This window comes from Pongo pygmaeus, chromosome 17 (assembly GCF_028885625.2).
Source record: "Pongo pygmaeus isolate AG05252 chromosome 17, NHGRI_mPonPyg2-v2.0_pri, whole genome shotgun sequence".
Taxonomy (NCBI): domain Eukaryota; kingdom Metazoa; phylum Chordata; class Mammalia; order Primates; family Hominidae; genus Pongo; species Pongo pygmaeus.
Window position 1 is genome coordinate 47,782,022 of NC_072390.2, and position 15,278 is coordinate 47,797,299.

Here is a 15,278-nt window from a genome sequence, read left to right on the forward strand (position 1 = left end):
GATAGGACAATTATGTTATTAAATAAAACAGTGGTCCATGAAAAAGAAAATAATAATTCAAACAATGGAAAAAAATCACCAAGGTGTTCTATCAAATTTTCAAGAGAAAGTTATTTAAATATGTATTAATTATTTAGGCAATAAGAATGGAAGAAAAGTTTCAAAATTCATTTTGTAAAGCTGGCATAATCCTGATAAGAGCATCTATCAAATATAGCACAAATTAAGAACACCGGAATACAGACTCACTTATGAATATGGATGCAAAATCTTAAATAAAATCCTTGCAAATCAAACTCAGCAGTAAATTAAAAGAACAATAAACCATAACCAAGCAGAGTTCATCTAATGAATTTAAAAATGGTTAAATATTAATATAATACATCATCTCAATAGGTCAAATGAGAAACTAAAATAATCTTCACAGCATTTTCTATAAATGAACATCTATTCCTATGTAAACTGCTTTTATAATCAGAGTATATTTTTAAAATCTTTAGCATTGCCATTAGTATATATTTGAAATCAGCATTTAGATAACATTAAGCACTTCTTTAAAATAAAAGATAGTAAAAGCCAATTTCACAGATGTCATTTAATATTTAATATATATGCCACACAAAATACACACATAAAAAGTGTTGAAATCCTATTATTTAAAAAATTAGCAATGTGTATTTTTTTTTTCTTTTTGAGATAGAGTCTCACTCTGTCACCCAGGCTGGAGTGCAGTGGCGCAATCTTGGCTCATTGCAACCTCTGCCTCCCGGGTTCAAGCGATTCTCCTGCCTGAGCCTCCTGAGTAGCTGGGACTACAGGTGTGCACCACCACGCTGGGCTAATTTTTGTATATTTTAGTAGAGATGGGGTTTCACCATATTGGCCAGGCTGGTCTCAAACTCCTGACCTGGTGATCCACCTGCCTCAGCCTCCCAAAGTGCTGGGATTACAGGCATGGGCCACCACGCCTGGCCAGCAATGTGTATTTTTCTAAATGTTATCCTATTTTATCTACAAAACACATATATGAATATTGTGTAATGAAACACTACTGTTTTCATAGTCCAAAAATTTGGGTTGTAGTTTGGCTCTGCCACTTAATAGCTTTGTGTCTGTTAGAAAATCACTCAGCTTCTCTAGGCTGGCTTCCTGTTTGATAAATTGTTAGTATTAGAAATAACTATTGTTTTCTCTATTTTTGAGAAGGAATTTCCTTAATTTGAAATTTTTGAGGCAAATGTATGAATCAAAAAGCATATTTGAATGGGTATTTTGTGGTGTTTACATTCATACTGTATAATATATAGGCCAATATGTTAGTAATGTAAATTAGCTTTCTATGAACAAAAACAATACTCAAAAATTATGAAAATACCAACTAATATACCGAAGGAATCCACTTATATGCAACATTTATATGAAAACTAAGTTACTAAAAAATAATTTTGTGTGTCTATGTGATTGTCAATAAAATATAAAATTCATAAATATTTCTAAATCCCTAAAAGTTATTTTTATCAATTGATAAAATCAGATATAAATGCCTTTTTTATATTACAAGAAACTAAACATTGCACATCATAAAATTATTTTCTTAAAAAAATTCTGAACCTTGGGAGTAGACTATAAACATGGGAAAGGGATTTATAGAAAATTCTTTCCTTTACATTTAAAAAGGATTTGATCTCAACATTACTTTAATGCACTGAGCCAATTTCAAGAGGTTTTCTGGCTAACAAAGGCCATTGTTTTTAGAAATGAAAAGGAAACAATGTGTTTTCATAGATCCAATGACACAAATTAGAGAAAAGTGTATGTTAATGAGGTAAAGACTCTAAATTGAAAGCACAAAATGCCTTGAAATTAAAAAAAATCATTTTAAGTTGTATGTGCAATTAGGCAGCACAAATCTTCTATTTTTCTCTTGAAGTGGGAAGTTTCAATTGCATACCAAAAAATAATGCATGGCAATAATGCACATCGTTGCTTTTAATTGAATGCTTAACATGCGCTCTTTGAAAATCTAGCTTAAAGGGTTTATAATGAGCAAAATGCAGAAAAAATTAATATATCTAAACTTCATTTTTCTCATCTCTTCTAGAATGTACGATAGTCTCCAAACGATTTCTATAATTAAAAAATATCACTAACCTTATAAATATATAACCAATTTCTCATCAAAAATAACATTTTGTGGCCAGGCGTGGTGGCTCACGCCTGTAATCCCAGCACTTTGGAAGGTCGAGGTGGGTGGATCACCTGAGGTCAGGAGTTCAAGACCAGTCTGGCCAACAGGGCGAAACCCCATCTCTACCAAAAATACAAAAAATTAGTTGGGTATGGTGGGTCACACCTGTAATCCCAGCTACTCAGGAGGCTGCAGCAGGAGAATCACTTATCTCAGGTGGCGGAGGTTGCAGTGAGCCCAGATCATGCCACTGCATTCCAGCCTGGGCAACAGAGAGAGACACTGTCTTAAAATAAACGAATGAACAAATAAATAAATAACATTTTGTTAAAACAACAAATTGAGGAGGGCCAGCGTTTTCATTTTAGAGATGATCAAAGAAATAAAAAAGTGATTGTAGGTTTACTGAATAAGTGTTCCCTTTTTGAAAATTTTATTCATGCTGATATTTTTATAGATATAGACAAATTTCAGCATGATTATTAAACCAAGGTAATAACTATTTGTCAACAGTATGTAATATTTTTAAAACTTTTATTGATTATGCTATACTTCCCTGATGCTTTTATAGTAGTCCCTGGGAAAGCTACAGGCATTCTTTTAAATTACCGAAGATTCTGTGAATGGCTACTCTCTACATTCCAGGTCACCAAGTTCTTTACAGGCTCACAAGGTTTAGGATTTTCCCCCTTCCCATTTACCTTTACTTCCCTCCCTCCTCCCCTCCCCTCCTCTCCCCTCCCCTCCTCTCCCCTCTCTTCCCTTCCTTCCTTCCTTTTCTTCCTTCTCTCTCCTTCCCTTTCTTCCTTCCATTTATTCCTTGATTCACTCACTTACTCAACAAGCATTTATTGTCTAATATGGGAAAGGCATTGGACAAACTACACAGAGACAAAGGAAGAGTCACAATGCATCTCCTGCCCTTAAAAACCTTAAGAAGTAGACAACTAATCATTAATTTCAACAGAGTGTTATAAGTGCCAGCATAGGGGTAAACACAGAATGTAGTTAGAGTTCAAAGCATAAGGAAGAAAGTTAAGAGATGGTTTCACCAAGGATTTCCTTCCTTCCAAGTTGAGATTTAAAATAAGAGATTTCAGCTACACAATAATAGGATTGAGAGAATGAACAGTGTCAAACAGACATTATATTATGAGGGAAGAGTATTTATAAAGAGCTGGAAGAATGAAAATATGTGGCACATTCGGTTGTCCTGAGGTTGTTTCAGGTGGTCAGAGGGGAAGTAGGAGCAAGAAAGAGGCTGGAGACAGAAACAAGCACAATGTAGAGAAACTTGTACTACTATCTATTTAATATTAGGTTCTTCCTTCTCCTCGATGCCATTTCCTCCTCCTCTAGTATTTCAGCCCAGTGTTTTTGGTTTAGTGGGTTGGTTTTTTTGTTTGTTTGTTTTTGTCTTGTCTATTTCTGGATCCTTCTCTCTTGCCTATGTAGCAGTGTAAATCATTCTCATATGAATTCAGGTTAATATTCTCTACACTGCATGAATGAGACAAAATTAAGACATTTAAAAATGAAAATAAAATTTAAAAAATTTTTGAAAATCTCAAATCTTGAATCTTACTTGCAAGAGGTAGAGTTTAAAAATAATAATAAAAAAAATGCCTGGGCAGGGTGGCTCATGCATGTAATCCCAGCGCTTTGGAAGGCCGAGGTGGGCAGATCACCTGAGGTCAGGAGTTTGAGACCAGCCTGGCCAACATGGTGAAACCCCGTCTCTACTAAAAATACAAAAATTAGCGGAGCATGGTGGCACACACCTGTAATCCCAGCTACTGGGGAGGCTGAGGCTGGAGAATCACTTGAACCCGTGAGGCAGAGGTTTCAGTGAGCCGAGATCGCATCAATGCACTCCAGCCCTGGTGACAGTGTGAGACTACCATCCCAAGAAATAAAAAAAAAAACAACAACAAAACTTTTTTTAAAAAAGATAAAAGGAATTTCGATTAGGAAAGTCTAACGAACAGACAGAGTTGTGTGCAAAATATTAACCTGAGAATAAATATAAACAAATGCTTATTGTGTAAATTAATAATAAATTATCTTAATAAGAAAATTAGTAAATAAGATATGCATAAAATGATGGAAAATTGAATATATGTCAGGAGAGGATCACAAAATCCCTAAACTGTTCAGGAAAAAGTTAAAGATATTGAGTATGCTTAACATCTGTCAAGTGAAATATGCATTCCACAAACTTTATTAATAATTCATAACTTCAAACCTTGCAAATAAAAGCATAATAAAAAAGCTGCACTCTAATCATTCTAAACTTATGGCTTCAAAATTCATAAAGCAAAAATTAGGAAAAATGAAAAAAATAATCTATCTCCCTGAGATATTTTAATTCATCTCTTACAGTAATTGATAGAAGTGTCAGAAAATAAACCAGAAATATAAAAGATTTAAATAACACAATTAGCATAGATGGCTAAATCAATCTACTTAGAACTGTATCCCCAAACCAGAGAGAACATTTTTGTCAAATGAAATATTTATACAAATTGCCCACATATTAGGACATGAATTAAACCATAATAAATTTTAAATTATTTCTACCATATAGACCAATTTTATAAACATATCAGGATCACATTACAAATCAATTTTTAAAAATAACTTTAACATTAGATGAAGATGGAAGGGTTAATTTATCTCATCACTGTCTGATTTTGCAAAGACATAGTTTGCCTTTTGGAAAGTTCCAAGAATATTGATTAAGGTTCAGTTTGGGAAAACAACTCAAATAAACAGAGATAGATCATGGGTATGTTTAGAAGTCCCTATCATAAAGATTTGATTTCTTCCCCAATTATTCCATAAGTGGATACAGTTTCAATCATAATTCCAACAAAAAATTTTAAAGAAATGAACCAGATAATCCTGAAACCTATATGGAAGGGCAAGAATCAAGAAAAGCCTAGAACTCAAAAGAAAATATAAGATCAGAGGATTCAATATAATAGATAATTAACACCCATTATGGAATTTTAGTGACGTAGCCATGGAGTGTTCAGCTGAAGATGGTCAAATAGATCAAAGTAAAAAGTGAATGGAAAAAGATCCACACAAACATAAAAGCCTAATATGGGACAGAGATAGCACTGATTATAAATATATAAAGAAAACTCATCAGTAAATTGTAACAATTTGTTTTCTATATTATAAAAAAAGTAACTGGAACCTCACTTCACATTACACCCATACATTAATTTCATATTAATTATGCATCACATCTGGCAAGTGAAATATGCATTCCAAAAATTGTAGAAATAGCTTTTTATTTCCAACTTTTTAAATAGAAGGCAGACTGAGAAAAATAACCCTAAATTTTGAACATTCTAAACATAGTTTCATCTAAAACTATCACATAAATATTAAAAGCAGAATTCAGAAACATTGAGAATGAAATAACAGAAAATATTTTTATAATCTCAGGGGTGGGAAAATTTCTTAAACAAGTTCACAAAAGGAAAAAGCACAAACGAATGTATTTATACCTGATACTACATTAAACTGAAACGTCTCTTCATCAGAAGTTACCATAAAGAAATGAAAAAAGGTTGGGTAAATATATTTTTAACATTTGTAACTAGAAAATATTTAGTATCCATGATATATAAATTCTTACAAATCAGTGAGATGACACTCAGTATATAGCAGGAAAATCATGAGCAGGTTTTCACAGAAAAGGAAATACAACTCACCCCGCAAAGGTCATTAAAATATGTTCAGTTCCATTAATAACTAATAACAAACCATAATGAGGTACAATTAAAAAGCCTTATTGTAGAGGAGAATGTCTTTAACTCTAGGTAGGAATGCAAATTGGTATAATAATTTATATATTATTTCCTTTTACTATACTATTATTTATTTTATCTATTATGTTCTTATACAACAGTGAATGAGATATGGCAGAAAAAAGAAAGCTTCATCTTCAGGAAAGATGAGTCATAATGAAAGGTCAGATGCTTCCAAGCAGGAGCACACCACTGCTGATTTTAGAGATGAAGAGAACAAACAACCATGGAATGCGGCAGCCTCTGAAAACTGAGTGTGATCTTAGGCTGACAGGTGCCAGGGAAACAAAGACTTCAGTTCTCAAACCATAAGAATTAAATCATGTCAAAACGGAACACCCCATTTAGAATGGGTACTATCAAAAAGACAAAAAATAACAAATGCTGTTGAAGATGAAGAGAAAAGGTACTCTTAAACGTTGTTGGTGGGACTATAAATGAATACAGCCACTGTGGAGTGGAGATCACAGCAGTATGGAGATTCCTCAAAAAAAAAAAAACCCACTAAAAAAAGAATTACATATGATCCAACAATCCCACTGCTGGTTATATATCCAAAGAAAAAGGAATCAGTATGTCAAAGAGATATCTACATCTTCATGTTTACTGCGGCACAATTCACAAAACCTAAGATATGAAATCAACCTGCTTCCATCAATAGATGAGTAGATAAGAAAATGTGATACACAATGGAATACTATTCAGCAATAAAAAGGAATGAATTCCTGTTATTTGCAGCAACATGGATGGAACAGGAGGGAATTATGTCAGTGAAATAAGCCTAGCACAAAAAAATGAATACCATATATTCTCATTCATACATGGAAGCTAAACAGGTTGATCTCACAGAAGCAGAGAGTAGAATAGTGATAACTGGAGACTAGGAAGGGTAGGGGGTAGGGGGCATAGAGAGAGGTTGGATAAGAGATAAAAAATTATAGCTTAATAGAGAAGTAAGTTTTAGTGTTCTTTAGCACTGTAGAGTGACTAGTTAATAATAATTCATTCTATATTTTCAATGAGGATTTTCAAAATCCTCAAAAAAGGGCAATTTTGAATGTTACCAACACAAAGAATGCGGAATGTTACCCTAATCTGATCATTACACATTGTATACAGGTATTAAAATATCACACTAGACCCCTTATAAAAATGTACAATTATTATGTGTCAATTGAAACAGAAACTGAAGAAGTTTTTGTTTGAAGTTTTTCTTCCATTTTTTTTAATTGACACACAATAATTGTACATTTTTATAGGGGGTCTAGTGTGATATTTTGATACCTGTATACTAAAAATAGTGTTATCCTGGAGTATCCAGACAGAAGTGCCAGGCTACTGACACCCTGATTTTAGTCTTGCCAGACCTGGGGCAGAGCAACCACTTGAGCCATGCTGTGCCCAGACTTCTGACTTAGGAAAAGGTTGAGATAATAAATGGGTGCTGTTTCAAGCTGCTAAATTTGTGGTAACTTGTTATGCAGCAACAGAAAACTGATATAGGCATATTGGCTAAATATTAAAAAATTGGCCAATTGCTATTTAATTATTGACAAAAAAGTTTACTATTTATAACTCAAAACAAAAATCAGTATTTTTTATTTCTAATATGAAAAACTCACCGTTTTTGATAGAGAATGTAATTCATTTTTTGATGACTTTGTTTCCCTTATTGCTTCAGTCACTTCCTCTTCCTTCTCCTCAATATTAGTATTAACATTTATCACTGATGAAGAGTAATGATCAAATAGACTGTTAAGTTGATATATCTCTCTCCTAGGGATGAAAACACAGTTTATTTTATTCACATTAAAATAAAAAATATATTTTAAATTATACTTAGGCCAGGCTTGGTGGCTCATGCCTGTAATCCCAGCACTTTGAGAGGCCAAGGTAGCAGATGGCTTGAGTCCAGGAGTTCAAGACCAGCTTGGGCAACATGGAGAGACAATGTCTTTACAAAAAAAAAACTGAAAATTAGCCGAGCATGGTGGCACATGCCTGTAGTCCCATCTACTTAGTAGGCGGAGATGGGAGGATTCATTGAGCCCAGGAGGTTGAGGCTGTAGTGAGCTATGATTGATCCACTGTACTCCAGCCTGGGTGACAGAGTGAGACCCTATCTCAAAAAAAATTATATAAATAAATAAGTAAATAAATTATACTTAAATTAGCTTTAACAGTATGAATCAATGGAAATCCATCCCAAAGTAACTTGACAATTTCTAAAAAATACTACTTAGATGTCAAGTAAATAGTGAGGAAAAAAGTCATCAATAGTATTGTTTCCAAGGGAAAACATTATTGAGAGAAAAATCAATTATAAACGCTTTCAAATAAACTGTCTTTGAATCTGATTTCAGGTAAGAGATTTATACACTTTTAATTCAGAAGCTGGGTAATACAGGGATGGAAAGGTAAGGAAAAAAAAGATGAAAAAAGAAGAGTAGAGGAGGCAGAAGTGAAAAGACCAAGCAGTTATATATAGCTTTCACAGCCTTGGAGGTAAAATAAAGGAAATTGTAGCTTAGGAAAACACAGGGCTTTTTAAAAAGAAGTAATAGTCAAAGAGTTATTTGTTCCTATATGACCCTCCCAAGAGGACCAGTGCTAATCTGTGAACCACACAATCCTTTATCTAATCTAGCAGGTAGAAACCACCTTCCAAATAAAATATTATCTTTAGATACTGTTATGGTTGTTTAATGTAGCAAAAAAATCACAGTGAAAAAATGATAAAATTACCATTTTCATAAAATATCAGCAAATAATATAGATAATTACAACTTTTTAAAGACACCTTAAACAAAATAGTAGACTAGGAGATTTATTTGAGACTCACATAAGAGTAAAACATTTATATGTAATAAACTCATACAAGTCAATATGTAATAGCAAAATTATTCAATAGAAAAAGGCACAGAGAATATGAACAATCACCAATAAATATATGGTGTGCTTATTGAATTGGCCCAGATTCTTATGCACCAACCCTGATTCCAGCAGCATAGTCAAATGAAACCGAAATCTACGATCTCACTACAGAAATGAAAATTAAAGAAACAAAAACAAATAGGCAAGAACAAGATTCTTTTCGTTTCCATGTCTGCAGAGTATAGACTTACCTGTCAGAGTTCTAGAAGCCAGTTAGGCAATGAGAGTTAGATAGCCTCAACATTCAAAATGTATAAGTTTGATTAAGTTTTCTTCTTTTGAAATTAGTTTTTCTTCTCTCATGTTATCTATTGCCTCCAGTACAGAGAATACACTATGGACTTTTGCCTGAGTGATGGACAATTGCCCACTGTCATGCAATTTGGGAGTTATTATTTTAGTGGTTCACTTATTCCAATTTTTTGATGAAGTTGATGCCACTAATTCCTCAGCCTTTTGAGGATTTCCCAGAAAAGCAGTTTATACTATACGTGTCTCCACTGTTATTTTAAATTTCATCGTTATATCAGCTAAATCAGAATAAATTTAGAAGAATAAACGGGAAGAATCACTCTATCTGTTGTTAAGAAATACTATGCAAACTCTGCAATCAAGAAAGTGTGATATTGGCAGAGGGATAGCCAAATAGATAAACGGAATGGTCATAGACGACCCAGAAATAGAGCTACACAAACATGTCTGATTTTTGACGTTACAAAATCAATTTAATGAAAGTAATTTAACATATGGTGATGGAATAATTATATATTCATTGGCAAAAAAAGTGAAGCTCAAGCTAAATCTCACATTTTATACACGATCTAACTAAAGATGGCTCATATATCTAAATATAAATTGTAAACCTATAATATTTTTAGAAAACAAATTTCTTTGTGACAGGGTTAGGACAAGATTTCTTGTGTGTGACACCAAATACATGATGAATAAAAGAAAAAAGTGATAAGTAGAATTTTAGAAAAATTAAGAACTTCTGCATTATAAAACACCCTCAAAGACAAAAAGACAAGACTTTACTAAAACTAGAATATATTTACATATAACATATCCGATTAAAAATCTTATATTTTCAAAATTAAAGAATTCTCTACACACAACCATAAGAAAACAAACATTACAATGGGAAAATGGCAAAATATTTGAACAGACACTGTATGAAAAAGAGAATTCAGTAACAAGCACACGAAAAGATGTACATCACAATTTGCCATTAGGGAAATGCAAATTCAAATCATAGTGAGATATCACTACAAACTTACTAGTCTAGGCTGAAATTTTTTTTAAAAAAATAGTGTTCTCTTGTAGAGAAACTGGATCTCTCATGCATTGCTGGCATTCAGATAAAGTGGTACAAGCCGTTCTGGAAGACCAGTTTGGCAGTTTTTTATAAAATTAAACTTACATTCAACGTACATCCCCAAAATCACACTTTTTGATATTTATCTGAGAGAAATGAAAAACTTATGTTCACACAAAAACTTCTGCATTGATATCCATGGCAACTTTATTCAAAGTAGCAAATAACTGGAAACAAACTAAATGTCCCTCAAAGGGCAGATAGTTTCAAGCTCTGGTATATCTATACAATGGAATCTCATTCAGTGATAAAAAAGGAATGAATTCTTAATACCTTCAACAACCCAGATTGATCTCAAATGCATTATGCTTAATAAAAAAAGCCCAAATCAAAAGTTAAATGTTATAGGGTTTCATTTATATAGCACTCTTAAAATGGCAAGACTAGAGATAGAGAAAATAATAGTGGTTGTCAGGAGACAGAGAAAGGACAGTGGATATGAATAAAAAGGGTAGCATAGGGAATGACACTAGTCTGCATTCTGATTGTAGTGGTAGTTACTGAATCTATACGAGATAAAATGGCATATAGCAATAAACACACACACACATACATACATGAAAATATGTAAAAAATCATGAAATGATTAGGCTTATCTCAATTTCCTGGTTTTAATACTGACAACAAGTACAGTATATACAATACAAGATACTCCCATTGGAAGAAGCTGGAGGAAGGGTACACAGGACTCTATGTCTCAGCTCTTTTGAGTCTATAATTATTTATGAATAAAGATTTAAAAAGCAAAATATTAGATGAAACAGACCTGCATACTTATCAAGATTGAGATAAGACACATAAAAAATCCCACATACTCAAATAGGGGAAAGTGAACTCTAGTGGTTCACTTGAAAACCTATAAGGTATCAGTCTAATTATGAATCATATTTTGGGCTGGGCGTGGTGGCTCACACCTGTAATCCTAGCACTTTGAAAGGCCAAGGCAGGTGGATCACCAGAGGTCAGGAGTTTGAGACCAGCCTGGCTCATGGTGAAACTCTGTCTCTACTAAAAATACAAAATTAGCTAAGAGTGGTGTCGTGCGCCTGTAATCCCACCTAGTCAGAAGGCTGAAACCGGAGAATTGCTTGAACCCAGGAGGCAGAGGTTGTAGTGAACCAAGATTGTGCCACTGCACTGCAGCCTAGGTGACAGAGCAAGACTCCATCTCAAATAATAAATAAATAAATAAATAAATAAATAAATACAAATACATTAAAATTAAATGACATGTTCCTGAAAGACCAGTGAATGAAGAAAAAAATTAAAAATACAATTAAAGAGTTAGTTGAAATAAATGAAAATAGAAACACAATATGCCAATTCTATGGGACACATAAAAAGAAGTATTAAGAAGCAAGTTCATAGCAGTAAATGACTATAGCAAAAACTGGAGAGATTTAAAATAACCTGCTGATGCACTGCAAGGACCTAGAAAAGCAAGAACAAACCAAAATTACAATAAGTAGAAGGAAAGAAATAAAGATCAAAAGCAGAAGTAAATAAAATTGAGACTAAAAAATACAAGAAATTCACAGAACAAAAAGTTAGCTTTTTAAAAGATAAACAAATGGACAAATCATTAGCTAGATTAACAAAGAAAAAAAGGGAAGACCCAAAAACAAAATCACAAATGAAAAAGGAGTTACCACAATGGGTTCCACAAAAAATAAAAGTATAATTAGAGATTATTATAAACAATTTATATGCCAATAAAATAAATAACCTAGAGGAAATTGATAAATTCCTAGACACATACAACCTATTAAGATTGAACCAAGAAGAAATAGAAAGCCTAAACAGAGCAATAACAAGTAATAAGATTGACTCAGTTACAAAAAGTCTTCCCCCTAAAAAATCCAGTACCAGATGGCTTTACCACTGCATTCTATTGAACCTTTAAAGAAGAAACAACTGGCCGGGCGCGGTGGCTCACGCCTGTAATCCCAGCACTTTGGGAGGCCTAAACGGGCGGACCATGAGGTCAGGAGATGGAGACCATCCTGGCTAACACGGTGAAACCCCGTCTCTACTAAAAATACAAAAAAATCAGCCAGGCGTGGTGGCAGGCGCCTGTAGTCCCAGCTACTCGGGAGGCTGAGGCAGGAGAATGGCGTGAACCTGGGAGGTGGAGCTTGCAATGAGCGAAGATTGCACACTGCACTCCAGCCTGGGCGACTGAGCAGGACTCTGTCTTAAAAAAAATAAAAAGAAGTAACTTCAATTCTTCTAAAACTATTCCAAAAAATTGAAATGAAAGGAACTCTCCCTAACTCATTCCACAAGACCGGTATAAACTTGATACCAAAACTAGACAGGGACACAACAATAAAAAAACACTATAAGCCAATATCTGTGATGAACATAGATAGAAACATCTTCAACAAAATGTCAGGAAACTAATTCCAACAATATATAAAAATGATAACACACCATGATCAGGTGGGATTTAACCCAGAAAGTCAAGAATGATTCAACATGCATGAATCAATAAATGTGATACGTTACATCAACGCAATAAAGGACAAACGCCACATGATCAACGCAGTAAAGGCAAGTAAAGTATGTCATAAAATTAAACATTTCATCATAATAAAAAATACTCTTAATAAATTAGATGTAGAAAAAAGTACCTGAACATAATACAGGGGCCATATATGACAAAACCACAGCCAATATCATACTGAAGAGGGAAAAGCTGAAAGTTTTTTCTATAAGATCTAGAACAAGACAAGGATGTCCAGTGTCAGCACTCTCATTCAATGTAATACTGGAAGTCCTAGCCAGAACAATTAGCCAAGAGAAAGAAATACAGGGCAGCATCTATTTTGGAAAGAAGGAAGTCTAATTGTCTGTCTTTGTAGGTGACACAATCTTGTATACAGAAAAACCTGAAGACTCTACCAAAAAATGCTTAGAACTGATAAATGAATTCAGTAAAGTTGCAGGATTCAACATCAACATACAAAAATCAGTAGTGTTTCTATATACTAATAAAGATATAACCAAAAAATACATTAAAAAGGCATTCTCATTTAAAATAGCTACAAAAAAATAACTAGGAACATATGTAACCAAGGAGGTGAAAGACCTCTATAAGAAAAACTGCAAAACACTAATGAAAGAAATTGAAGAGGATACAAAAATGAAGATATCCTAGCTCATGGATTGAAAGAATATTGTCAAAATGACCATACTACCCAAAGCAACCTACAGTTTAAATGCAATTCTTATCACTATACCAATGACATTATTCATAGAAAATTTTATGGAACCACAAAAACCCCAAATAGCTAAAGCAATTTTGAGCAAACGAACAAAGCTGGAGGTACCACACTACTTGACTACAAAGCTGTTATATCCAAAACAGCATAGTGCTGACAATAAAAATGGATACATAGACCATCTAAACAACATAGAAAACCCAGATATTAATCTACATATCTACAACCAACTGATTTTTGACAAAGACAGAAAGAACATACTTTGGGGAAATGACAGTCTCTTCAACAAATGGTTCTGAAAAACCTGATATCCATATATGGAATAATAAAAATAGACCTCATCTCTTACCCTATACACAAATCAAGTCAACATGGATGAAAGACCTAAATGTAAGAACCAAAACTTTAAAACTAGTATAAACACACACACACACACACATACACACACACACACACTCAGAGGAAATGGTTCAACACACTGTCCTGGAAGAAGTTTTATGAATAAGACCTCAAAATTACAAGCAACAAAAGCATAAATAAACAAATGGGATAATATCAAACTAAAAAGCTTCTGCACAGCAAACAAGCAACAGTGTGCAAGTACAATGTATACAATGGAAGAAAATATTTGCAATCTATTAATCAAACTGCAAATTAATATCCAGAATATACAAGGACTTCAAACATCTCAACAGAAAAAAACAAAAAACAAAAAACAAAAAACCTTGGGCAAATAACCTGAACAGATATTTCTCAAAAATCCTTGATATCACTAATCATTAGGGAAATGCAAACAACAATGAGGTATCGTATCAGCCAAATTAGGATGGATATTATCAAAAGACAAAAAATAACAAATGCTGTTGATATAGGTTGGATATTTGTCTTCTCTAAATCTCATGCTGAGCAGTAATCCCCAATGTTTAAGGTGGGGCATGATGGGAGCTGTTTTGATCATGGGGATGGATCTCTCATGAATAAATTGGTGCTGTCCTCATGATAGTGAGTGAGTTCTCACAAGAAGTGGTTGTTTAAGTGTGGCACTTCCTCCCTCTCTCTTTCGCTCCCACTCTTGCCATGTGACATGCCTGCTCCCACTTCACTTTCCTCCATGATTGTAACCTTCCTGAGGCCCTCAGTAGAAGCTAAGCAAATGTTGCTGCCATGCTTGTATAGCCTGCAGAACTGTGAGCCAATTAAGCCTCTTTTATTTACAAATTACCCAGTCTCAGGGATTTCTTTATAGCAATACAAAAATGGCTTAATAAATAAAATCGGTACCAAGGAATTGGGCATTGCTATAAAGATACTTGAAAGTGTGCAAGTGACTTTGAAACTCAGTAATAGGCAGAGATTGGAGGAGTTTAGAGAGCTCAGAAGAAGACAGGAAGATGAGAGAAGGTTTGGAACTTCTAAGATACTGGTCAAATGGTTGTGACCAAAATACTGATAGAAACGTTGACAGTGAAGGCTAGGCTGATGAGGTTTCAGATATAAATGAAGAAGCTATTGGGAACTGGAATAAAGATTACCCATGTTACACCTGAGCAAAGAGCTTGACTGCATTGTGTTCCTGTCCTAGGGATCTGTGGAAGTTTGAACTTAAGAGTAATGACTTCGAGTATATGGCAGAAGAAATTTCTAAGCAGCAAAATGTTCAAGATGTAGCTTGGCTGCTTCTAATGACCTATTATCATATATGGGAGCAAATGAATGACTTAAAGGTGAAACTT

At 33.8% G+C, this 15,278-nt stretch overlaps 1 protein-coding gene across 4 annotated transcripts in view; it reads right to left on the reverse strand.

Annotated features, from left to right (window-relative positions):
* Window positions 1–15,278, reverse strand: part of CCDC178 (coiled-coil domain containing 178) — a 515,145-nt gene that overhangs the window by 355,388 nt on the left and 144,479 nt on the right. For all 4 annotated transcript variants that reach the window (XM_054461207.2, XM_054461206.2, XM_054461208.2 and 1 more), the window contains exon 12: window positions 7,635–7,788. In XM_054461207.2, the coding sequence (XP_054317182.2) occupies window positions 7,635–7,788 (154 nt within the window). The remainder of the gene's footprint in view (window positions 1–7,634; window positions 7,789–15,278) is intronic.